At 43.8% G+C, this 26,976-nt stretch overlaps 1 protein-coding gene across 3 annotated transcripts in view; it reads left to right on the top strand.

Moving 5' to 3' along the window:
• Window positions 1-26,976, top strand: part of LOC103291238 (myomegalin-like) — a 136,785-nt gene that overhangs the window by 33,888 nt on the left and 75,921 nt on the right. For all 3 annotated transcript variants that reach the window (XM_054712184.1, XM_054712185.1, XM_028154204.2), the window contains 4 exons: window positions 21,191-21,267; window positions 23,989-24,112; window positions 24,283-24,458; window positions 26,790-26,907. In XM_054712184.1, coding sequence (XP_054568159.1) covers window positions 21,191-21,267; window positions 23,989-24,112; window positions 24,283-24,458; window positions 26,790-26,907 — 495 coding nt within the window. The remainder of the gene's footprint in view (window positions 1-21,190; window positions 21,268-23,988; window positions 24,113-24,282; window positions 24,459-26,789; window positions 26,908-26,976) is intronic.

The raw sequence follows: 26,976 nt of genomic DNA, 5'->3' as shown, positions 1-26,976 counted from the left end.
GAGAAAGAGAGCTACACTGAACCAGAGGTTCTCAAACTGCTAATTTGGTCAATGATTATTTGGTAAATCAACTAATGTGGACCGCTACATTGGGGGGATTTAGCCCCATTTTCTGTTTTTCCTGGATTTCCATGTTTTACTCTGAATTTTCCTGAAACTGGTCTAGATTCGCCTTTCAGCTTTTACATGGCTAGTGCTGTGCCTCAAGGAGCCGCCAGGGTCCAGGAGGAGATTGCCAAGTGAGGGTTGTTGGCTCAAAGATAAAGAGAGAGGGGGGAGGGTAAATGGCAGTATTTGCCTCAGGGTAGAAATAGTGAATGAATTTGTTCACTGGAGCATTTTTCTCTTAATTGTCCCCAAAGCAAGACAGAAGGAAGAATGGTTTCTTAGATAATTTGAGGGAAAGGTTGTGTGTGTGTTTTTTTTTAACTTGAATCAACGGATTGCTTGCATCGTTTGTTCTCACCCTCTGCTCTGAGAGTCTCCAGTGAACACCTCGGGCTGGCTGTGCAGAGGCCCAGCTGTCCAGGAGAAGCGTGATTAAGATTAAAGGAACTGCTGAGGGTGGGGTGTGGGGAGGGAGTGGTCACAGCACATTGTCACATGCAGAGGTGACAACCATTTTGTTCGACCAAAGTCGCCACTAGTCCCGTTTAGGAAACAGACATGGCTCTGTGTCCTCCTGATGTCAAGTACAGTGAAGTCAGGCAGCTACTGGACAATACGATTGGAGGGATCTCAAACTACTGGGTCCCCTTATCTTCCTTCTCACCAAATCTTCGTTCATTCCACCTGTCACATACTCATCCCATTTGTCTGACTTGGGAAACACTAAAGGCTTATGTTCAAATGCTCTTATTGGGGAAACGGAATACATAAAGCCATTATTAATCACTAGAAAAGAGGCACCAAGATTTGTCATGCAGACTTTTCAGCTCTGAGTTAACTCACCTTTCACCTGGGAGATTTATTTTCTGCAATAAGTGAGACCAGGGAGGGTCAAGACGCCCTTCTGGCAGGGAACTGCTGCTTGTCAGGGAACTTCAATTCAAAGTAATCAATATGTCGTGGGATATTTTGGGGTGGCCTGTCTTGGGCCCCAACAGTGTCTTGTGTTCATCCTTGTTAGTCACATCATGATTCCACGAGATTAGGTGGATTAAATAACAGCCATGTTGGCAAAGAGACATCAAGGGTGACGTGCATTACAGCATCACACGGTAAGTCAGGTCATTCAGATGGGAATTCAGAGCCCTGTTTTGTGACCAAACTTAGCTTGGTTTTTCTTTAGCGTTGGAAGGACACTTCTTTAAAGAGAGTAAACATATTAAATCACACCCAGCTGAGTCAGAATCTGCAATAATTTGGGTGCTGCCTGCATGGCTCTCTTAAATAAAACCAATGTTTGCGAAACATGTAACTTAAGTCTGTTGCGGATAGTAAGTATTTGATCATTTCACACATCTCCACTACTTCAGATTCTGTTGAGATATTTGTATTAGGAGTGAAAATGACTGTCTTTAGGAGAGACAGTCAGGCTTTTTACCATGATGGCAGCTGGGGAGGAAAATATGAGAAACTTTAGGAGAAAAGGACTGGAGAGAGGGGCCCGTCTTTCCAGGTGGCAAGTCCTCCTTTATGTAGTTGCTTACGAGAGAGACAAAAATAGATATAATTCATAAGGATTTAAATTAATTGTAAGAAGTTGTAAGAGAGTTATATTAAAACTTGGAAGTGTCGACTTCAAGGCAAGTAAATAAAGGAGTTAAAGGTTCCTCTCTTTCAAGCTGTTCAGAAAATTCAGAAATAATCTTAAGACCCATGCTAACTATGGACTAATAAAATAGTATTAAATTATACATAAAATTTTGGTTCTGTGAGACTGGTTACTTTTCTGCTGAGCGTTTTAACTATCCTTTAGCTTCAATTTTTGTAAATTAAAAAACAGAAAGCGGCTGCTTACCCTGAGCACAGAAAAAAATGGGCATATATCTACCTGGTTAGGTACCACTGCCCCCTCTTGGTAGCAAATAGTAATTGCAGGTTCAGTTTTTTGGGGGAAGACCGTTTTGAAGGTGTCTTCCCAAGAAGAAACCATTGCAGTACTGTTAGCTCCTGATTCTGGAGCTGAGTAAAGTGAGAAAGTGCTGGGACTGGTCCACAGCTGAGTATGGCCCACTCCTTCAGAGGGTGGCTTGTTGGCATTTCTGGACTGCAGCTGCTCTGGCAAATAATTTCTGGGTGGCAACTTGTTGATTTCCTCGTTGTTGTTGATTATCTAATACTGCATCTTCTCATTATAGCGGAGTGTGCCACCACTAGGAATATGTTGTGCCCTGGAATTAATGAAATCCACTGCTGTGTGGAAAACACCCAATCCACTGTGTTTCGCCTTATGATAGCTACTTACTTGTTTAAGCTTCTGTGAGTTTATTATTATGGTGCTTTAAAAAAAGATTTAAGAATGGAATTTAAAATCTGACAGATCCAATGACAAAAATATCAGGAGAAGCTGACGGTTGTCATCCTGGGCCAGGTAAAGTCAGTGTTTAAATCTGGCATAATTGACGGTAGAAGGTTAAAGTGGATTTGGCCTTTAGATGGGAGTTGGCAGAGTTGTGTTCTATTGTTCTTTGGCCCTTAAACTGTCTGATTTCTCTGAGCTCTGGTTTCTCATCTTTGAAATCAAATTATATTTTTCCTGAGCAAATTTTGAAGTTTATATACATAGCATTTTCATGCAGCTAGGTTTTTAAAATTGTGACAAACAGACTGACTTTACTTGCCTACTAGATTTTCATTTCTACTATTCAGCTGTCACTGGGCATAGTAGTTCAGAGTTATGAACCAGCCTGGCTGGTGTGACTCAGTGGTTGAGCGTCAACCTATGAACCAGGAGGTCACTGTTCGATTCCTGGTCGGGGCACATGCCTGGGTTGTGGGCTCAATCCCCGGTGTAGGGAGTGCAAGAAGCAGCCAATCAGTGATTCTCTCTCATCATTGATGTTTCCATCTCTCTCTTCCTCTCTGAAATCAATAAAAAATATAACTTTAAAAAAGAGTGAATAAATAAGAAAGGCTGAGTTTGCTAAATTTCTTTTTTTAACAATGTATTTTATTTAGCAATGGTACAAAGTCCTTTGCTTTTATACAAATTATTATGACTGTGATTAATTATAATTCAAAATGTTTTATCATCTTGGTTTAATGTTTTCTGATATAATTTGGCCTGGTTCTAAATTCAGCTTTTAAAAAAGTTTTTAAGACCTATCTCTTTTTGGTTGATCCTGCCTTCCTTAGTTTCAGGGGAGAGATGGGCTTAGGCAAAGTGTGCAGGAATGTGCTGCAGCGAACTTACAGATTTTCCTACGAGTGTGGAGGAAAACAGAGGGTCCGGTGGGCTCGAGAGGCTGCCACATTCTATCCTCGTTCCCTCCCTCCTCACCTACACCTGCCTGGAGCTGTGGTGTCCACAAGGCCAATGAGCTCTCAGCACCGATGATGAACCTCGGGAGCCTGATTTACTCTAATTCACTTTCAGTTATCCCCTTTACTACGACGTCCACCTAATTTATACTTCTGCATGAACTTATTACAAAGCCCCTTCTTAGTATTAGTTATGTCCATCCAGGCTTACACCCTGATAGATATAGCATGATAGTTGAAAGGAGGCACTCTAAATTCCTGTCTCAAATGTTTCCCTTATTTGCAGTATCCCCTGGACCATTTGTTCACTCACATTTGCACACATTCATTCAAACATCTGTTGATTATCTACTATATGCCAGCTACTGTGCTTGATGTTGGTAGAGAAAGATATTAACAAATAAATGAAAAATGATATAATAAGGGCTTCCATAGAGATACAAACATATTGGTCTAGAGCAGTGGTCGGCAAACTCATTAGTCAACAGAGCCAAATATCAACAGTACAACAATTGAAATTTCTTTTGAGAGCCAATTTTTTTAAACTTAAACTTCTTCAAAATAAACTCGCCCAGGCCGTGGTATTTTGTAAAAGAGCCACACTCAAGGGGCCAAAGAGCCACATGTGGCTCGCGAGCCGCAGTTTGCCGACCACGGGTCTAGAGTACAAAGGAGAACAATAAAATCCACCAGGAAAGGTCTTGCCAAGTATGTGAAGTTTGAATTGAATCTTGAAAGGTGATTAACACAATAAGGAATGGGAGAAGCATTGCAGGCAGAAGAAACAGCATATACAACAACACAGAGGCATGAAAAAGCACTGTGTGTTGGCACACTCCAGGTCTTCAGTATGGCTGGGGCACAGGTAAGGCTTGTGGTGGTGGGAAGGTGAGGCTGGGAGGTAAGCAGGGTACAGATCATGGAGAGCTTTGGGACTTATCCATTCATTCATTAATAAGCATTAATTGGATACCTACTGTACTCTAAGTACTCTGCTAGAAGTTGGGGGTTCAAAATTGTAAAACACAAGCGAGGGAGTGTGGTAAAAAGCAAAAATCAAGATGTGTACAAAGTTAGTTGATGGATGTTACAATGGAAAGAAAAGGATTTTGCCAGAAACAAAAGCCTAGAGATGAGAAAGCGCATGATTCATGTGGAGAATCAAAGTGGTTTTGCGTTGATAAATTGAAGTAGTAGGCATAGAGAATAGGCTTTGAAGTGTGCAGGACACAATCCTTTGTGCCATTTTTAAAAGTGTAGACTTTATCCTGAGGATGATAAGGAGCCATTGATGGGCTTTAAACAGCGGGGAACCCCCAGATCCTTCTAGTGGGTGGGGAAGAGGGACTCCAGGAAGGGAGTGCAGGAAAGCAGGAGGACAGACAGGCCAAACATACTGTGGAGACAGTAAAAAGATCAGTAGCTGGCAGGGGGTTGGCGGGAGGGAGGGATGAATAGGCAGAGCAGAGAAAACTTTTAGGGCAGCAAAACTATTCTGTAGGGTACTATAATGATAGACATATGTCATACATTTGTCCAGACCTATAGAATGTACAACAGTATGGACTTTGAGTGATGATCATGTGTCATTATAGGTTCATCAATTGCCACTCGTGCCACTGTGGTGGGGAATGTTGATGTGGGGGAGGACAGGGGATGTGGGAACTCTCTGTACATTCTCTGCCCAGTTTTCTGTTAATCTAAAACTACTCTAGAAAATAAAGCCTATTTTTAAATGCTAAAAAATCAAAGAAATTTTAAAGAGACACAATGAAGGCCCATGGCAATAGGAATAGAGGGGAGGGAACTGATCTGGGAAATATTTAGGAGGTAAAACATCTGTAGGACTTGGTGGTTGACGGGATGGGAAGACTGAGGGAAAAGAATCGAGAAGACTGTCAGGCCCAGCCACGGTGCCTCAGTGGTTGAGCGTTGGCCTATGAACCAGGAGGTCATGGTTTGATTCCGGTCAGGGCACATGCCCCTATTGTGGGCTCGATCCCCAGTAGAGGGTGTGCAGGAGGCAACCAGTAGATGATTCTCTCTCAACGATGTTTCTAGCTCTTTAGCCCTCTCCCTTCCTCTCTCTAAAATTAATAATAATAACAATTATATATTTTTACATATATATATATTGTATTATATATTTTAAAGACTGTCAGGTTCCTGGCTAAGATAGGTCACTTTTTCTGGGCCTCTGCTTGTTTATGTGTAGAATGAGTGGGCAGGACCCGGATCCATGCCAACATCCCTCCCAGCTCAAAGTTCTGTGATTCTGAACAGCCTCTTTGGATACTCTCACCCTAGCTTAGGTAGTTGCCTCCCTTCTCCCAGTCTCTCAGCTCATGATGCCTCTCAGTTGCAGGAGTTGCCTCCAGAGCTGAGATGGCTTTAAAACTGCCAGCCAGTGTCAGGAAAATCTGGTGCTGTTACCAGGTAGCTGGGGTTATAATTAGCCCAGTTGCTAGGGGAAAACTGAGATTCTGTAGGCATGGACTGCCAGAAGCAGCTTTCCCCTGCTGGATGAATCAACTCCTTTGCAGGAACAAAGTGGATAGGGATGGAGTGTTTTTATGTGTTTTTAGAGGATTCAGTTTTTGCCTAGGCTAGGGTATAGGATAGGCTGAAAGCAGAAAACAGGTTTGTGCTGGGGCTACTCAACATCTTCTGTGTGGTAGGAGGAGTGGGCAAAATTCTCTTGATCTGTATTTGGGTAGCTGGAAAGAGACTGCACATGATGGAGATAAATAAGAACTCACAGTTTAGAGCTAGAGAGGATCTTGGAGTTAATCTACTAGTATATAACCCTTTTGCTTTTTAATAAATATTTTTATCTTAAAATAATTTTAGACTTATAGAAAAGAGGCAAAAATAATATATAAAGAGTTCTTATATACCATTCATTCAGCCTCCCCTAATGAGTAAGCCCTTTATTTTTAAAGATAAGGAAATTGAGGCCCCAAATTGGTCAAGTCACTTGCCCAAGGTCACAGAGGTCAGGTTGGGACTAGAGTCCAGGAGGCCTGGCTACCTGTCTGGGTACTGGAAGTGACTTCCTTGGTCGTCAGCCAAGTTTCAAGGGGTTTACATGCTTGCCAAAAATGGAGACTTTCTTCCGCTTTGTGCTACTGGGCTAAAACAGAATATACACAGCAGGGGCTAGGGTAATTCATAGATAAAGATTCTATACCCTGTGCCTGCTGCCAAAAAAAAAAACACACATGTAGTTCCTCAGCCTATATACGCCTTATGTAGGGGTTTCATTTATGTTTCCAAAGCCACTGTGAACATTTTTTATCTCTGCTTCCTGCTCTGACCTTTGCCATCTCATCTAAGCAAGTTCAAATTCACAAACTTCACAGTGAGGTGAGGCTCTGTGATACATGGAGACGGCACAGAGTGGGGGCTGGGGCACACTGGAAAGAATCCACCCTATCACGTTAAACAGCAGCTAAGCCACCCACACACCAAAAGACCTGGTACATGCTGTTCCGTGCACAGCTAAGTAACGGTCCAGGTGGCTTTTTGCCAGGCAGCGTTAGAACGGACTTTGGGCCACACTGGGCAGTTATCATACCTGTTATTTGAAGAGGTTGGAAGTAAATGAAAGGCACGGCCTGCCTTGTTATGCCAGCTTTTCATGCCCCAACCTCACGCAAGATCCCACTGCGCGAAGGGCGGGAAGCCACCTCTTTATGTACACAGGGCCTTAGAAAGCCCTCGTGAGGGTTTGAGGAAGAAGCCTGCTCTGGGGCCCCTGGGTAAGTGGAGTGGGTTGGCCAGCATGCAGGCCATGACCTGGAGCTGCGAAAGGAGTGTCTGGGCCCTGGCTGAGGGCCAGAAGTAAGAAGTCCTTCTGGGTCACTCGTTCTGGGTAGGTTTCCAAGCTTCCTCTGAGGCCGCATAGTGTCTGACCCTTTCAGAGTTCTCCATTAGATCCAGTCAAACTGAGTCAATGCTCAGTACTAAACATACATCTGGTCCTGCCCACCTGGCATCACTCAATTGATGACACACGGCGTGCTGTCATCACTCTGCTCCAAAGTCAGGGACTCTGAGTCCAGAGCAGGACCCTCAGATCTTTCAGGTACAGAATCAGATGAAGGTGGTGGACCTCTGGGGCTCAGGTGAGCGGATTCCTTACAGATGGGGAGCACTCTCTCCTCTGAGTCTGCTTTCTCTCCGACCCCTTCTCGGCTATGGGATTGTGAGGCCTCAGAGGATTCTTACAGTCAGAACGGTCAGAACGGGTCCCTTCCAGCCTCTGCAAAGCTGGGAAGGAGAGCAGAGGGGTCCCTTCAGTCAGGGAAAGCGTGGTTGTAGAGAGGCCACATAAGGGCTTGCCTGAAGTGCTGCAGGTAGAGGGTGATCACGAGATGGTGGTTAGAACTGGAACTCCGCCCCAGGCTTTCTCCACCCTCAACTGCTCATTGCTCTCTCTTCTCTTTTCTCTCCTGTTTCCCTACTTTTTCAAGGCGTGTGAGAGTATGTTCCCGGTGCCTCAGTGTCTTGGCCTAAGATGTAAGAAAAGAAATGATCAGGAGGAAAACTCCTCTATCCTTTCTAGGCTACTGCTCTCCAGAAGTTTCCAGAGCCAGATCTTGTCCCACCTTCTTGTATCACTGTTCTCCCCCATTTTTAGGCTCTTTCTGTCCTTCTTTGCCCCATATCTTGTCTCTTCCTCCTCAATTTCACACATGTAAATGCTAAATGCTTCCCATTTAAACCCTCTTGGAGAAGGAAATCCATTTAGTGTTACTGCAGGCCAGGCTCTGTGCTTTTGCATTTTATACATATTTAATCTCAACCCATAATAGCCCTGTGAAGTTGGTGTCTTGTCCTCATTTTTTTTCACAGGGCCAGGGAGTGTACCTGGTATCCCAGCAGCCACATGGCCCGATTCTTGAGTTAATCAAGGCCTTGGCACATCTTTTAGAATTAAAAGTTAGTCCCTCTTTCAAATGCAAATGATGCTTTTTAGTGACTAACTCTACATTGTATTAAGGCCTGACTGAAGAGAAAAGAAAGAGTTCTAGTGAACGATATCTATTTTCATAGTGGCTTTCACCAAGACTGTGACCGGAAGGGGTGGCATTATCTCACTGCTCTACCTGCAGTAAAAGGTGGCATTGACCTCATTTTTACTTGCGAATTGCTATGTGGAATGTAATAGAAACCGTGCTATCCTTATCCCCATACACTGCCCTGAGTCTGGTATGGAACTCCAGAAATACAGAGGAAATTAGGAAATATTCAAACCGAAATACAAATTAGAAAATGAGGTTTATGAGAAAAGGGCAATGGAATTGGGATTTTTAATTTGGGGAAGAATAAACTTAAAGGTGACCTAGTAGTAGCTTTTAGATACATGAAGTCTCAGTATGTGACAGATGATAAGCTCTTGTGTCTGATGAGAATAAGAATAAGTTGATCCTAATTCAAACATAAGCATTTAGGCCTCATTCATGAAAATATTTTTGACCACCTTCTATGTTCCAGGTGCTATTAGAAGTGTTTGGAATATTGTATCAATGAACAAAACAGATAAGCATCGCTAGCCTCATGGAATGTATATTCTACCTTGAGAAGACAGACAATGAACAATAAATACATAGAATATTGGAAAGTGATTAAGTCCTCTTCAGAATAAAAAGAAAAACATAGAGCAGGGTAAGGGGGTCAGAAAGTGTAAGAATGGAGGGCAGGTTGCAGTATTAGAAAGTCGTCAGGGGAGGCCACATTTAGAAAGTGATTTTAAAAACACACACACATATTCATTACTTCACAGTTTACGTGGGCCAGCACTCTAGAAAAAGCTTAGCTGAGTTCTCTGTTTAGCATTTCACTAGGCTACAGAGAAGGTATTGGCTGGGCTGAGTTCTCATCTGGAGACGTGATGGTGAAGAATCTGCTTCTGAGCTCACTTGGGTGGTAGGACTAAAGGTCCCAACTTCCTGCTGGATGTTGGCAAGAGGCTGGCCACGGTTCCTTGAAGCCATCTACCACCCTTTGCCATATGGGCTTTTCCACATGGCAACTTGCTTCACCATGTCAGCAGGGAGAGGCTCTAGTCTGCTAACAAGACAGTCTTAAGGCTTAACATTGACACAGCAGTGACAGTCCCTATCTTTGTTATATTTATTGGGTGGAAGCAAATGACACATGCTGCCCATACTCAAGGGGAGGGGACTATACAAAGGCATGAACACCAGGAGGCAGATATGGGAGGCATGTGAGAGTCTGTCCACCACATAATCGTCCCACTTTTTTTTTGCAGAGATGGGATGTGAAGGGAAGTAAATAAACATGAGAGGGACCAATAGAGGAAGGTTTGTTCCTAGGTTCTACCTTCACAGCATTTATAACCATCAAGCATCCCAGATTGGTGGTCTTCATGCTGAGCTCCTTACTTACCTTTTGTACTTGGCTATTTATGTTGACACTTCCTTTATTGTATCTTTCTTTACATCTTTTTGTTTAAATCAACTTTATTAAGTGTACAGTTTGATGAGTTTGAACAAATATATACATCTATGCAACCATCACCACACAATAGAGATATAAAGTATTTTATGACCCCCCCCAAAATTGTATGTCCCATTGGTATCAATCCTCTCACACCACTGGCTGTAAAAAACCATTGATCTACTTTCTGTGTACGGCTTAGTTTTATCTATTCTAGAATTTTATATAAATGGAATTCTGGTGCCTGGCTTCTTTTACTTAGCATAATGATTTTGAAGTTCATTCATGTTGTGTCACTAGTTCATTCTTCTTTACTGGTGAGTAGTATTCCATTGTTTGAATATAATGCAATTTGTTTATCCGTTCACCTGCAGATGAGCATATGGGCTGTATCCAGTGACTGGCTATTAGGAATAAAACTGCTCTAAATATTCATGCACAAGTCTTTGTTTCATTTCTTGTGGATAAGTACCCAGTAGTGGAATTGCTAGGTCATATCATAAGCATATATTTCAATTGATAGGATGCTGCTAAACTATTTTCCAAAGTGGCTATGCCACAGAAAATGTTTTATTAAAGCAATGCCTTAAAGGAAATGAGGAAGCTTGCCAAGCAGATAACTAGGAGAAGAACATTCCAGGGCAGCCATGGAGCCTGAAGCAGCATGAGAAGGTGCAAGAATGCTGAGAGATGAGGCCCTAGAGGTAGTGGAGCTAATAAGTACAAATTGGTAGTTACAGAATAGTCACAAAGATGTAAATTACAGCACAGGAAATATAGTCAATAATCTATAATAATAAAAGCGTAATATGCTAATTCAACCAGACATTTTTCTGGACGAAACCGGGGCTGTGAGGGAAGCCTGGGTCCTGGGTGCCTGCTGGCGGCCAGAGGGAAGCCGGTGCTGGCAGCCGGGGGAAGGAAGGCCTACTCTTGCACGAATTTCATGTATCAGGCCTCTAGTATCAAATAACTATGTATGTTGCCAGGTGGGTACTTGAAATATCTGGGGGATCACTCTGTAAAGTACATGATTATCTAACCACTATGCTGTACATCTGAAACTAATACAGAATAATATTGAGTGTAAACTATAATTGAAAAATTAAAAAATTTTGCTTAAAGATCACTGTGGTTATGATACGGAGAATAGGCTGTAGAAGGGAAAGGGTAGAAGCCAGAAGGGCTGCTGGGAAGCTATTGCAGTAAGCCACATAGGAGGTGATGGTGATCAGACTAAGGTAATAGCAGTTGATGGGGGGAGAAGTGGTGAAGGTAGCACCAAGAGGATTTGCTGGTGAAGGGATGGATGTGGAATGTGAGAGAGAAAAAAGGAATTAAGGAAGGCTCCAGGGTCAAAGCCCAAGCAACTGGAAGGATGGAGTTGCCATAATTAAAACTGGGAAGGATGTATGTGGAGCAGGTGTGAGGGTGGGGAGTGGGATTTCAATTTTGGACATTCTGTGTTTGGGATATTTGTTGGACATTCCCAGTGGCAATATCAAGCAAGCAGTTGAATTTATGTCTGAAGTTCTGGATAATGCATTGGACTGGAGATATAAAATGTGGGTGTTGTCAGCATATAAATAGTATTAAAAACTGTATAAGATCACCAGGGAGTTAGAACTACCAACGGGGAAGAGGAAAGGACCAAAGACTTAACCCTGGGTCACTCAAACATTAATAGTTTGGGGACAGGAGGAAGAACCAACAAAGGAGATAGAAAAGATTCGACTGATGAAGTGGGAAGAAAACCAAGAGTCTGGAGTCATGGAAACCAAGTAAAGAAAGTATATAATGGCCCAGCCAGTTGAGTGTCAATCTATGAACCAGAAGGTCATGTTTCGATTCCCGGTCAGAGGAACATGTCCTGGGGTTTTGGGCTCTATCCCCAGTGGAGGGTGTGTAGGAGGCAGCCGATCAATGATTCTCTCTCATCATTGATGTTTCTATCTCTCTCCCTTCCTCTCTGAGATCAATAAAAATATATTTTTTAAAAAAAGAAAGTATATAATGGAAAAGGGTGGGATCAAAGTTTTGAACTGCCACTGATAGCTCAAGTAATATGATGACTAAGAATTGACCTTTGGCTTGGCCTGCATGGCTCAGTGGTTGAGTGTCGACCTATGAATCAGGAGGTCACGGTTTGATTCCCAGACAGGGCATATGCTTCGGTTGCAGTTGTGGGCTCGATTCCCAGTAGGGGGTGAGCAGGAGGCAGCCAATCAATGATTCTTCCTCATCATTAATGTTTCTATCTCTCTCTCCCTCTCTTTTCCTCTCTGAAATCAATTAAAAAATTTTTAGACTTGATCTTTGGATTGAACAACACAGATGTCACTAGTGATCTTGATTAGAGTAGTTTGATGGACTGGTGGAGGCAAAGCCTGATCACAGTAGGTATAACAGAAACTGAGAGAAGAATTGGACTCAGTGAGTACAACAGATCCTATTTAGGAGTTTTGTTGCAAAGGAGGGCAAAGAAATGGGTAGTCACTAGTAAGGGGTTATAGAAGATTTTTTTTAAAAGATAGATAATAGCATGTTTGCATACCAATAGAATTTTCCAGTAGAAAGTGAAATATTGGTGAAGAGAAGGAGAGAGTTTCTGGATGATTCTTTTAAGAGGCAATGCATAAATGGAATGTTTGGCTTTAGGCGGGAGCATGGATAGTTGGTCTTTGGTCACAAGTGGACAGACAGAGTATGTGAGCTCAGATGCCTGTGGATGGACAGATACGGTGGGAGAAGACTGTTAAGAGTTTTCTTCTAGCATTTCAGTATTCTCAAGGATGTAGAAAGCAAGCTTGTAATACTTTAAACAATAAAAAAAAGAAAAGGGGGGAAAAATCAAGCTTATTCTCCCACTTTGTATTTTCAAACATGCTCCTAGAGTGAGTCACTCTCCCTCGTGTGTGCTAATTCCTGCTGACATATCCTCGTTCACGCCTGGAATACCCCTATCCCTTTTCTCTGCTTATCCAAACCTTTCTCAGGTTTCAGAGTCCAACTCAGCTTCTACCTGCTCAGGAGGGCCTTTCCTTATCACACTGCCGGAAATCGTCTTTCACTCTCTGTGCTCTTCCAGCAACTACAGTTGGGATGCGTTATTTGGCAAATGTTACTGAATTCCTGGCTGGCAACTGTCTTTCCACATATACAGTCCTTGTCCCTCCTCTTAGATTATGAACACTTTGTGGGGTGGATTGATCTCAAACTTCCTCTGTAGCCTTCAACATAATCTTCTACATCAGGGGTCCTCAAACTTTTTAAACAGGGGGCCAGTTCACGGTCCCTCAGGCCGTTGGAGGGCCGGACTATAGTTTTAAAAAAAACTATGAACAAATTCCTATGCACACTGCTCATATCTTATTTTGAAGTAAAAAAACAAAACGGCAAAAACACCCGCATGTGGCCCACGGGCCGTAGTTTGAGGACGCCTGTTTGTTGAGCCTATAACACAAACTCAGGAAGTTTGTGTTGATTGTTTGCAAACACCCTGAAAGTTGCAAAGTGAGGCTCACCTGTACAGAAAAAGAGGAAGCGCAGAACACCTTTGTGCCCTTTGCTATCTCCTCCACCTGGGAGGCCCAGGAGCTGTGCTTGGGAGGTGAACCCTCATCTCTTCCCAGAATCCAGCAGCCTCTCCAAGAGAAGGGTTGGCAGAGATAGAGAGCAAACACATTGAGGAACGAAATAGGTAAGAAGAAGAAATTCGTGTGGCAGGAGAGGAGGGGTAAGAGATCAATCAAAGGACTTGTATGCATGCATATAAGCATAACCAATGGACACAGACAGTGAGGGGGGTGAGGGCCTGTGCTGGGGGGATGGGAAGGGGCAGGGAGAAGTCAATGGGGGAAAAGGGAGACATATGTAATACTTTCAACAATAAAAAATTTAAAAAAAAAAAAAAGAAGAAGAAATTCTTGACAGTAAGAATTGCTTACGAGTGGGCTCTGGCCCTAGCTAGATTGGCTCAGTGGATAGAGCATCAGCCTTCGGACCAAAGGGTCCCTGGGTTTGATTCCGGTCAAGGGCAAGTACCTTTGTTGCAGGCTCCTCCTTGGTCTGGGCCCTGTTTAGGGAGTGTGCAGGAGGCAACCTATCAATGTGTTTCTCTCACATTGATGTTTCTCTCTGTCTTTCCCTCTTCCACTCTCTCTAAAAGATCAATGGGAAAAATATCCTCGGATGAGGATTAATCCCCACCCCCACCCCCCCCCCAAAAAAAGAGTGAGTTCTGTTTTATTTGGAACAAATTCACTCATTTGATAAAGATGTAATCATCTTCTATGTATGGGCACCGTGCTAACAACAGTGGGGATACAGTGGTGAGAGAATAGAGGGGTTCCTGTCCTCCTGACACTCATCACAGTGCCTGAACACAGTTTGAGTAGGACTGGGATCTGACTCCTACTCAGTGCCATGCTTGCTACCACTTGTCTCGTTTTGCTTCACTTATAATGAGCTGGAGTCATGTCTTGTTTTGTTGGTTGCTGAATGCCATCATCCCATGAAACGCTAAGATTCTCCTGTACCACAGGATTAGTGTAATGCAGGGCAGAGCGTTTTCCGTGCAATGTACCGAAAGCTAGTGCACCTTTCTCCTAACATCTTATAGAGCAGTGCTGTCCAGTAGAAATATAATGCGAGCCACAGACGAAATTTAGAAATTTCTAGTGGTCATATTAAAAGAACAGTTTTTAAAAAATGTGAAAATAATGTTAATAATGTATTTAAAATATTACTTCAGCATGAAATGAATATTTAAAAATCGAGAGTGTGTATTCTTTCGTGTGGTTGGCCTTTGCAATCAGTGTGGAGTCTTTGAAGTCCTTACAGCATATCTCGGTTTGGACTGGTCACATCTCAGGGGTTCAGTAGCTACATGTGGCCTGTGGCTGCCGCCCTGGATGGCAGAGCTGTAGGACCTACAGTCGTAAGTGCTGAGCCTGGTCCCAAACAGAAGCTCAACCTCAGAAGAGCTGACTGATCAGAGGGCCTGGCTGCAGGACACAGGTAGGCTTTCCAGGAGGAGTGCCTTAGATTCCAGTGTGGAGTGTAAGCTTCAGTGTAAGCAAAACTGTCCTGCACTTTGCAGGACACCCATCAGTGGCTCTGTCCTTTTAGAAAAATAAAAGCAAGTGAGCTGAATTAGGGGACAAATGTCAGATCATGTTAGACAACATGGATGCTTTTTTAACAATTTATTTTTATCGATTTCAGAGAGGAAGCGAGAGGGAGAAAGAGATAGAAACATCAACGATGAGAGAGAATCATTGACCGGCTGCCTCCTGCATGCCTGCTATTGGGGATTGAGCCCCAATACCAGGCATGTGCCCTGATTTGGAATCGAACTGTGACCTCATGGTTCATAGGTCAACACTCAACCACTGAACCACTCTGGCTGGGCAACACAAATCATTTAAAAACATTTAGTAGGCCATATGTTTCCTGTGCACCAATTTATCTATAGAAAAATTAATATAGTGGTTATATTTTTTTAACTTCATAGTACATTTTTACTTTGTTCCCAGTTCCAGACCTGCTGCCCAGAGAGAAGCCAGGGAGAGCTCAGGATGGTACCCTGAGCTCCCCTTCCAGACTAGCTGAGGACACAAGCCATTCTGAGCATCCCTCTCAGCCCCATGCGTGGGGCTGGGCTCCTGTCTGCACACAGGTGTCCTGGGGGTTGCAGGGCTCCCGCCTCGCCCCGGCTTTCTCAGGAGGCCTGCACTTTGCTAAATTAAGCCCCGCCAGGCCTATTTGTGGACCAGAGGCTCCAGCCAAGTGAGAGAGATGCGTCCAGCTACGGAATGTTCTGGGAGGGAGAGAAGCACTGAGATCATTGGTATTTATGTGTACAGTCTCTCACTTGCCAGATCAGCAGAGGCTTCAGGGACTCAACCAAGATTTTAACAGAGTGGCCACGGGGGACGAGTGGCTGGAGGTACACTGAGGACAGTTGAAGTGCAGAGCAGTGTGGACACCAACGCAGTGTGTGTATGAAGACCTCTGAGCTCGGTCTAACTGAAACAAGCCCAAGACACCTCAAATTCCCGCCCGCCCACCCACCCCTGCCCCCCCCCAACCCCCACTTTGTAATAGACTTTATTTTTAGAGAAGTTTTAAGTTCACAGCAAAATTGAGCCAAATATACAGAGATATCCCATATACCTCCTGCCCCCTAACGCCCACAGCCTCCCCACCATCTTAGTCCAAAGACATCTCATTTTAACTTTCTTGGGTTCCTACAGTTAGTGTAGACCAGAAATCTCTCTCTCTCTCTTTCTTATGACTCATGCATCTTACTACCTGTGGGGAAACTAACATTTCACCAGATTATGTAACCAGACAACCGAGGGGTCTGGGCTGCCTGTCACTACTTGAGCCACTTAAGCAGAGACAGGGTTGAATCATTTATGAGCGTTTATTCCAGTAATGCCGGCAGTGTGGGAGAGCAGCAGGTCATCCACAAAAATCTGCTCTGCAGCCCACCATAAGCCAGCTGCTTATATCGGGTAGAAGGACGAAGATTACGTGGGAAAGTAGGAATTACAGGCATGGGGAAGTGGGCATGGGATAATCATTACAGGTTACAAGTCATGCGGGCTGGAGGGGATTCTCAGAGGGCAGGTGCCTCCAGGCACCCCGGCACCAGATTACAGGTAATAGGGGCTGGGGTAAAGAGCAGGTGCCTCTGGGACTACATTTTTGTCAGCCAGGAGGTTGTAAATCTTTCCATAATGATAGGCAGTTTTCTGGACAGGAGGATGGACTGCATTCCTATGTTAGCTCCCATATTCCAGGGCGGACAACTCCCAGCCAGGTAAAAATGTGCTTTCTCTAATCAGAAAAGAACAATCATGGTTAACAGAGCATGATTAATATTTCTTATAATTATAGTTGGTTTCCAATATTTTATTTCTGCCCGTAACACCTACTCTGTGTTAGATATTTTCACTGTATCTTCTCATTTAATTTTCACAATATTCCTGAGAGGTAGTTATTAGCACTCGAAAAAAACGAAAACATAGGTTAAGCGATTTACCTCTAGAATACAGAGGTTGAACTGTATGGAATTATGTGAAACTGTGAAAAGTGGCTGAAGAGCTGTACTTCCCTGTGATTCAACCTAATAGAATATGAGCGAGCCAGTACGTCAGTCCTAAAGTCTACACTCTTTGCCTTGTACCATACGCTGCCCTAGGAACCAGATTCTTTCTTTTCCCTTGGCAGTGCGGTAGTTTCAGACTTATGTCTCTCACCCCCTAAAACATTAGGACTAGGGAGCCAAGAGGAAGGGCAGCCCAAGGTCTGACATATGTTGAGTTGGGTCTAGGCGTGTTTCTCTGGAGGTGAAAGCTGGAATTACAGGACGGACCTCTATTGATTTGTGTATCTGCTGCTATTTACAGCTGCCACGTGTGAGCATTTCCGCATTTCCGTACACTATCTGATTCTAGATCTCTTCTGTTTATCACACTCTACTGTAATCATCTGCTTAATTGCTCCCATAGGCTGTAAATTCCCTGAGGACTGTGATTGTGTCTGCTTTGTCCTTGCACATCCAAAATAGGTGCTTCATAAATATTTGATCAAAACAGAAGGAAACAAATGCTACCATCTCACAAGTCACCCTGTCTTCTGCCCAGTGAGCACCTCTTCTCCTTCTTTCTCTCTCTCTCCCCTGTGTCTGTTCATACACCTGACCTCCTTACCTCCTTCGAACTCATTCACAGCTCAGTGTTTCCTCGGATGTGACTGTGTTTGTCTACTTGGGCTGGGAAGAGAATGGTATTGTTTTCAGGCCCCTACGAAGGACTGACATGGGTTGGGCTTGAAGGAGAGACCTGAATAGAGGAACTTTGCCATTTGGATGTGGATCCTTGTATTATGTATTGTAGGAACTGAAATTTTCCACTTGGGTTTTTTCCATCTCTTTGGGGGCCTGGACATTAAAGCAGGTTCTGGCAGGACAGTGCCCCGGCCTTGTAGAGTCCTCTGGTTACAGAGACTGTGGACACCGCCCTGCTGTCCTTTCCCTGGCAATGAAGGACGCTTGTCACATGCTGGGGCAACCTAGGTGTCTAACTGCGCTAGTAGAAGGCAGTGAACTTGGAATCTAGAAAGGCAGAAATTTCACCTCTGAGTAAAGTCTTTCCTGTATCATAGGGTCTAAGGACTGTTAAAAAAACAAAACAAAATTCAACCCAGTACATTTGAAGATCTCATTGGCTTTATTAAGCGACTCATGAGTCCGGCAGTGTCCTGCTTAGTAACTAGAAGGATGATCCTGGGGTTGTACCAAATCGAAGCTTTTTACAGGAAGAAGGGTAGGGAAGGGAGCTGATAACAAAAGGGAAGGACTATTTGTAGACCACTGACATTTTCTTTTGGGAGCTGGGGGACAGCAGGGGTTTTTATCCTGCAGATTGCCTCTTCTCCATAGGGGGCATGGTGAGGGCCCATGTGATGGATTACCTCATGGGTGTTGACCAGAAAGTTCCAGACTGGTTGATGAAGATTATCTTTCTGGGAGAGTTTGAAAGGGCAGTTAGGTCAGGTATTAAATCCAGGTTTGGTATCACGGGCGTTAGCACCAGGTTTTTTTGTGTCTGACTGCGTTCACTGAACATCATGTGTTCAAGGTTCACCCATGCTGTATATACCATTTCTCTTAATGGCCAAATCATATTCCATTGTATGGATTTACCACATTTTATTGATCCACTTATCAGTCAGTGGGTGAAATTTTAAAAAGTGATTCTAGAACTTTATAGTGTCAAATATGTATGCTTGAAATGACTGAGCTCCTGAATGGTACTTGTACATATTGGATTGTCTAGCAATTTCTATCTTAATACCACATTTCTTACCTACAATGATGACATGGTTAGCATCGGTAGCAGCTCGAGAAAAAAGCAAGCGAGTGCAAAGGGTTAAATTGGAATGTACTTGTATTTCCATGTGGTAAGGTTTTGTATCACCTGTGAAATGACTTTGATCCGCTGGAATCATTGATCATAAGATTTCAGATCTAATCTGTGATGCTGAAGCTATTTCAGCAGTTCTGTGTGAGACATAAATTTCACTGTCTATTTGATTGAACAGACATAATACTAAGGCCTAGAGAAGTAATTCTATTTTTTAAAAATCTTTCCTCATTTATTTTTATCTTTTGCTTTCCCTCCTTTTCAATTCTCTTTTCTACTTAACTTAGAAGGATAAAGCTAACATGAAGAATGTGCGGATTGGATATGTATTTGTGTGCAGGGTCTGGGATAGCCCACCTTTGGTGTAATCATTTCTTTTCTTCTTTCTATGACATACTAGTTTAAAATGTGGTTATGGCTGAGAACTTTAACTACCTTAGTCGGACAGGGTAAATTGTTTTTATAGTTGATAATAGGTCATATTTCTTGAATGCTTACTGCACGCCAGGCACCATGCGTGTGCTTTTTGTGCATTATTTCACTTAGTCTTCTGAATATCCTTATGAGCGAGGTACCGTTACGGTTCCCCCTTGATCGATGAGGGAGGTCGGGGCTTTTAGAGAGGGCAGGTGACTTGCCAGGCCCTCTTCTCACCTGCAGGGCCTATGCTCTTGGCCACTCTACTTACTACCTCCACATCTTTCAAGAATGCACAAATGCGGCACATTCCCTAATTTTATAGCTCACCACATTCCACTAAATCAGGGAAGACTGGCAGTGTGTCCTGGCCTGGTCTCTGAAATGCTGCAGTGGAATACTGGAACCCTTCTGGGTTTCAGTTTCCTTATGTTTAAAATGAGGGACCAGCCCTAACTGGTTTGGCTCAGTGGATAGAGCGTCGGCCTGCGGACTGAAAGGTTCCGGGTTTGATTCCGGTCAAGGGCATGTACCTTGGTTGCAGGCACATCCCCAGTAGGGGGTGTGCAGGAGGCAGCTGATCGATGTTTCTCACTCATTGATGTTTCTAACTCTCTATCCCTCTCCCTTCCTCTCTGTAAAAAAATCAATAAAAAAAAAAAATGAGGGAGCATACTATTCCTGTGAGAAAACGGAGGCTTGTGTGATGAAGCCCATAGACTAGTATTAACAAAACTCGTCCTGCTTCATACTGTGCAATGGATGCCATCAGGGAAGGAACCGATTCGTTTCTGTGCGCTCAGCTCGAAGCCGGAATAAAGTCCATCCTGAACTAAAATGCAGAGACCCCTCCTTCGGCTCACCCACAAACCTGCTCCTCTTGCTGTGCCCTGGTTCAGTCATCCACACGCATTGCCACCCACTGGCTAGAAACCTCCGCATTGGCTCTGCTCCTCCCTCTGGTCTACTCGAGTCCCTCACTAATCCGCGAGCCCTGTGGAGTCTACCTCTGAGAGGTCGTCTGAGTCTTCCTCCCTGTGCTTCGCTGGCCTCAGACAGTCCCCACCCCGTTCCGGTCAGTTGCCTCTTGGCTCAGCATCTTCTTCACGCCTACCTACGGTGAATTCCTTCCTCAACCCAGAGCTCGCCGTGGCCCTATTTTGCCTGCAGCGCCCTAGTGAGTTCTTGTTCTCTACTGATTACTATTCAGCCTTCTTAGCATAATGCTCACAAACTAGTTGTAAATGAATTTCTGTACCGATTTCCCACTCCTCCCCGTACACCAGGCCACTTCCCCTGCCCTGGGCACTTCATGGACAAGCGCTCACCAAATCTTGGTCCATGTTTGACTTGGGATGCTTTTATTTCCTCCTTCTGTTCGTCAAAATCTGACTTGTGGCCGCTTCACCTCAATACAAATTAATTGTTCTCTTCATTTGCCATCAGAATCTCCTGTCACCTTAAACAAATGCCATTTATGCAAGTCCAATTTTATGATAAAGGTTGGGTATTGTTTTCAGAAATGCTCATCACAACACAATTTCTTTAAATAATTAAATTCCTAGGTAAACTTAAAATACAGTCCTATATACTGCACTTTGGTTTACAGGAACACACCTGTGTTGGTAAGAAAAAAATATTATTTTAATATACACTCTGTCCGTCAGTGCATTGAAGAGCGAACAGGCTTGGGCAGTGCTCAGGACCAGGGGCGGTGAGGGTCAGATTAGGAGGATGGTTAAGTAGCCCCAGAGAAGTCCTGAGGCCTACAGTCCATTAGTCATTGGCTAGGACTTAGGTTACTGACCCATCTGAATCCACAGCTGTGTCAAGGGCAGGAAGAGGGCTGAGTTGAGATGACAAGTTGAGGACCAAGGCAAGTTCAAGTAGGAACCTGTAGAGGGTCTGCGGCAGGAAATGATGATTCATGCCTGTGTGCTTTTCAGAACATCGAGCTGAAGGTTGAAGTGGAGAGCCTAAAACGAGAACTCCAGGACAAGAAACAGCATTTGGATAAAACTTGGTGAGTTGTAGTTTGCACTGGATGAGTTCTGGTCCCTTCCAGAGTCTGGCTCACTAACCCGAGAATAATAGATTTGGAACCAAATTCCTTACCCTGAACTCTGGCATCTGGATGCCATGTCCAATTCAGGGCTCTGTTACTAAGTCTGACAGACCTTGCCATAGGTTGACAAATTCACCAGACCTAAGTTTATAAACTTCCTATTAAATAACCTACTGATATAACACCAAGGGCTGGCATAGAGTTTGGGTGAAATGGGCACTCTCATACACTGCTGATGAGAGTGTGAATTGTGGCCACATTTTTGGTATGTGGCACTACCTAAGTAAAAAAATCAGCATTTCCTCGGATCAAATAGTCCTTAAAAGGAATCTACTCCTTACAAATAAAAACACGAATATGAAAGGATAAATGTATAAAGATAATTCCTGAATCATTATTTTTAATGGCAAAAACCTAGAATCAACTAGGCATCAATAGAGCAATGGTTGAAGGCATTTTGATCTATGCTGTGGAACATTATGCAGTCATTAAAAAGAATGAGTTAGCTCTATCCTGGTGGGAAGTCCCTGATAGACTAAGTAAGGGGAAAAGGTGCTGAGTGATGTTTATAGTATCAGCCCCTTTGAATAAAGGCAAAAGTGCTCTCTTTGTGTATATGTGTGTGTTTGATGCTGCATAGGAAGAAAACTGGAGAGTTACATATCAAATCCTTTAACGTGCTTATATCAAGGGAGTGAGATTGGAGTTTGTGATAGGAAGAAGACTTGATTTTTTCTTTATATAATTTTGTGTTGTTAAAATAGTTTTATAATTTATAGTTTTTATAATTTAAAAACTGAGTTTTAAATGACAAGTATTATTAAAATTGCCATTAAAATAATTTTCAGATTGTATCCTGTGATCGGTTTACATTCAATCTGATCTGTCATTCTTTCTATTGCTACAGTATCTCTTGACACTTAGGATGACTAGTCTAGCAAGGTCAGAATACTCAAAACCAGATTCAATAATACACGATATACTGGTATTATTAAACACTTACTAAAGCATTAAGTGAGCTGATAGATTTTAGGAAAACGTATAAAATAACAATTGAGTAATAGATTTTGAGATTTGTGTGATGCTTTAAGATTTTTTATGTCATTTCAGCTTTTAATTAGGTGGCATTATCTATTATCTATTTTTAGAAATGAAAAAAGTAAGGTACAGAGTGTTAAAGTCTTGTCAAATGAGTGGCAGAACCCACATCTTCTGGCATCAATTCAGCGCCTCTGACTTTACAACAGCTGTAGCCTCTTCAATCAGGAATTCCCGGCCAACTGAGCTACTCAGAAAATGTATAACTTCCATTCTCAAGATATTATAGTTAGCTTTTGTCTATTGCATTTATCAAAGAGTATGGAGTCAAAGGAAAAGTTGATGATTCCTGAGGTCTACCTATTTAGGGGTCTTTCTACTTAGGGTTATTCTTTTGACTTCTGTACCTTGTACAACCAAGACCCTTCTATCCCCCAAAGACTCAAGTTACATAAAGCCTCTGGATGGTACTGAGTAGTGTCCAGCAATAACTAAGGGATCCTGTCATCTTTAGGAAAGCTCCATTTGGTCTCCATGGATACAGCCTTCTGGGTCAAATATTAAAGTACCACTGAGCTTGGGTAGAGTAGCTTTGATTTATCAGGAGCCTATGAAGGTACAATGCTGCTCTCTGCCCTGAGAACAAGAAGGTGGTCCATGGTTCTCAACAAATGACTTAAAGCAGGAATAAAACCAAACCGGAATTAAGATCATTCAGCACCTGATATTGCCCCCAAATTTCTAATCCTCAGACATCCAAGGGCAGCTGTTGTTAGCTAAAAATAAGCTGGTGACACCTTACCCGCTTCATGCTAGTGCCTGGACATTCATTCCTAAGGACGTCAGAGGAGCAAAGCTCAGAACTCTGAGCCTCGATAGATTAAATGTCTGCTCTCTGCATGGGATCCTGGGAACACTGGATCGGACTCTGGCCAGGTAGCCCAGGTGCAGGGCAGGTATTTAGGGGTTACTGGCTATAAAGGAGGAGAGCATTTCTGTGGCTGTCCAAATGGATATTCTGTCCCAGCACCGACATGGAAGGAACACTTTCAATTCAAATAGCTAGAAAGGCAGGCCACTAGCAAAGCACTCTGGGAGGATAGCCTGAATGGAAGAGTCCGTGGACAGAAGATAGTGGACATGGATGCTGAGTTCTGAACAGTTCGATGGCTACTCACCTTCCAAATGAAAGATTCCCCCATGAAGCTATAGGAATAATGAAGCCGCTAGGGCAGGGATGGGGAAGGTCTGGCTCACGGGCTATATACAAGGCCCTCGAAATCATTTGGTCTGGCCCTGCCAAGGCATTAAGGGTGAGTTAATTAAATGTTTAACCAAATATAGCAGGCTAATTTTTAAGTTGAGAATTTTGTATGGCCCACGAATGATGTTACAAATAGCCAAATGGCACTTGGCAGAAAAAATGGTTCCCCACCCCTGCTCCAGGGAGTCAAGTGTATTCTGATGGACAAGCAACAAAAACTTAAAGAGTTCCTGGAAAGGTTGGAAAAGGCAGTTCCGAAAATAATTGCAGAGGGAAAAAGGCTTCATTTTTCTCCTCATCTGTGTGAAACAACCGGCGTGGGCTCCCGTGCTAAATTATATGCCTGGCTCTGACCGGCCCGTGCCCTGTGGTTTCAGTGCCGACGTGGAGAATCTCAGCAGCCACAATGAGGCTGAGCTCCGGCGCCAGTTTGAGGAGAGGCAGCAGGAGACGCAGCATGTGTACGAGCTCCTGGAGAACAAGATCCAGCTTCTGCAGGAGGTAAGTAGGGGCCCAGGGCCAGGCTCCCTGCCTCTTTCCCTGCTGCTCTGCCCCTGCATCCACCTTTCCTTCCCTCTCTCGCTTCCCAAACGCATGGAGTGTCCCTGTGTCTTAGGGCTCTGAACCTCGGTGGGCACTTCGCAGTCTCTCAGTTTCTGTTCTTTTCGCAGGAATCCAGGCTAGCAAAGAATGAAGCTGCGCGGATGGCAGCTCTGGTGGAAGCGGAGAAAGAGTGTAACCTGGAGCTCTCGGAGAAACTGAAGGGCGTCACCAAGGACAGGGAAGATGTGCCAGGAGACCGGGTCAAGCCCGACCAACACACTGAGGCCCTGGCCCAGAGGGACAAGTAGGTGCCTTTGGTGCTATATTTGTCACCTGCCTTTTGCCTGTTCTCCAGGCTGTGAGCCACATAGCAGCTGCACTGTTCCCCTTTCTTAAAAAAATATATTTTATTGATTTTTTTACATAGAGGAAGGGAGAGGGATAGAGAGCCAGAAACATCGATGAGAGAGAAACATCGACCAGCTGCCTCCTGCACAACCCCAACCAGGGATGTGCCCGCAACCAAGGTACATGCCCTTGACCGGAATCGAACCAGGGACCCTTCAGTCGGCAGGCCGACGCTCTATCCACTGAGCCAGACCGGTTTCGGCTGCACTGTTCCCTTTCAAAGGACTTACCGTGTCCATTTCTAAGACTCGGTGGCTCCCACAACCAAAGATTTTCTTTTTAGGGTTGCGTCTTCAATGGTATTCATGAAAAGAACTCATTTGTTGGCCATCGGGAGCCTTAAGTAGGTATAAATAGAACAAGGGTCCCATGGTGGCTCACAAGAGATGTGGATTTACTTATTGTACAAACATTTACTGAGCACCTGCTACATTCCAGACCCTGGGCTAAGCGCTAAGGTTACAGAGATGAAAGACCCAGTTCTGTTATGTTGCACAGTCTTCGTAAGTTCTCTGACAGAAGTAGCATGGGATGCTTGGGAGACATGGAGGATCGTCATCTCTTCCAGACTAAAGGTTTCTTAGAGGAGCTGAAATCTGAGCTAAGTTTTGAAGAATGGATAGAAGTTAGAAGAAAGCATAGGAAGTCGGGGGGTGGGGGGAGAGAAAGGTTCTGTGCGAAGGATAAACTGTGGAGGGGAGACAGAGGGAAGGGCGTATTTCAAGGCCTGCATGTGGTCTACATAACTAGAGCAGAGGGTCTGGGGAAGACTAGGGAGAGGTAAGCTGTGCTCACAGTAGGGGTCTGATTGTGCCAGCTTTGTGTGCCATAATAAGGAACTTGAATTTGTTTCTAAAGGTAACTGGGCAGTTGTTAAGGCCACTATTGTCCTGATTATTACAGCAAAACTTCTAACTATTCTCTTCACTTCCGGTCCTGCCCATTTACTGTCCATTCCTTCCTAATAATTCAGAGCAGTTTTGAAGCGGAGAATTCAACATTATCAGAGAACAGCAAGATATGCCTTACGTGTTGTAGATAATGAATAACTGTTTATTTGAACCCACGGTGTGTATATTTCAACATAGCGTTCGGCCTTTAAACTTACTCGTAATCCTAGTCTGCTTGTCCAGCCTCTTCTCCAGCCACGGTCTCTTCCCCGCAGCCTTTCCCCCTTCTTCCTGCCAGTGACTCTTCCCCAAATATAACTTGTGTCTTCATGCTTTCATTCCTCTGTTCAAGCTCTCCTCCTGAGCCTGTAAATTACCCAGTCTTCAAAAATCTCTTCTGCTGAGCTTTCCCCAGACTCTTTCCAGTCAAATGAATCATTTAAAAAAAAAATCTGTCTTCCTGTAGCTCCATGGCAGCACCCAGTGTACTACAAGGTACACATACACCTGTGGTATGGCAGCACTTACTACATTCTATTGCTATTGTTTGTTTCTCTTGCTGAGTCTCTGCACTCCCCAAACTCTTGGCACACACACTAAAAGAATTAATGTTTTTACAGAGCAGAGATTGTGTCTTTTCCAAATTTATATTCCCAGTACTTGGTAGAGTGCATTGAGTATACACTGAGTGGCCAGATTATTATGATCTCTGAACGCATAATAATCTGGCCACTCAGTGTATATCCTATATAATAAAAGGCTAATATGCAAATTGTCCCCTCAACCAGGAGTTTGACCAGCAGGCAGGCTGGCCAACCGCCCATATCCCCTCCCCCTGGCCAGGCTGGCCGGACACCACCCATGCACAAATTCATGCACCGGGCCTCTAATACACACACACACACACACACACACACACACACACACACACACACACTGAGTGACCAGACTATTATGCATTCAGAGATCATAATAATCTGTCCACTCAGTGTACATAATGGCTATCTAAGAATTGTTTCTTGAGTGAAACAACAATAGCAACCCAAAAAACCCTGTAACTTCAGGGCCCTATTTCCAGTTACATACCTATGGTCTATAGATCCATGGATCGGCTTCAGGAGGCCCATAAACCTGGTGACCATGTAAGCAAAGAGTAACCTATATAAATGTTGGGGGCCCGGAGCAGAGCATAGATGGCTTTCTGAAGAAAAGAATCACAGAGTTCAGTGACCCCCAAAGCTAAAAACCTACTGTATTGAACCATGCTGTCTTTGGAGTGGGCAGAAGGTAGTAATAGTACCATGAGCATAATTGTTCTTACTTTTTCTTCAATTCAGACAAATTGAAGAACTGAGTCAGAGCCTGGCTGCCCAGGAGAAGCTTGTAGAACAGCTCTCTCAAGAGAAACAACAGCTGCTACATCTGTTGGAGGAGCCAACTAGCATGGACGTGCAGGTGAGGTTTGGGCTGTACTTCCTGAGGCACTCGCCTCATGCTTTCATGAGTCCTGCTTTCTTGTATCTA

The sequence above is a fragment of the Eptesicus fuscus genome, chromosome 22, assembly GCF_027574615.1.
Source record: "Eptesicus fuscus isolate TK198812 chromosome 22, DD_ASM_mEF_20220401, whole genome shotgun sequence".
NCBI lineage: Eukaryota > Metazoa > Chordata > Mammalia > Chiroptera > Vespertilionidae > Eptesicus > Eptesicus fuscus.
Note: the sequence above shows the minus strand (reverse complement) of the source record. Positions and strands in the feature narration are given on the sequence as shown.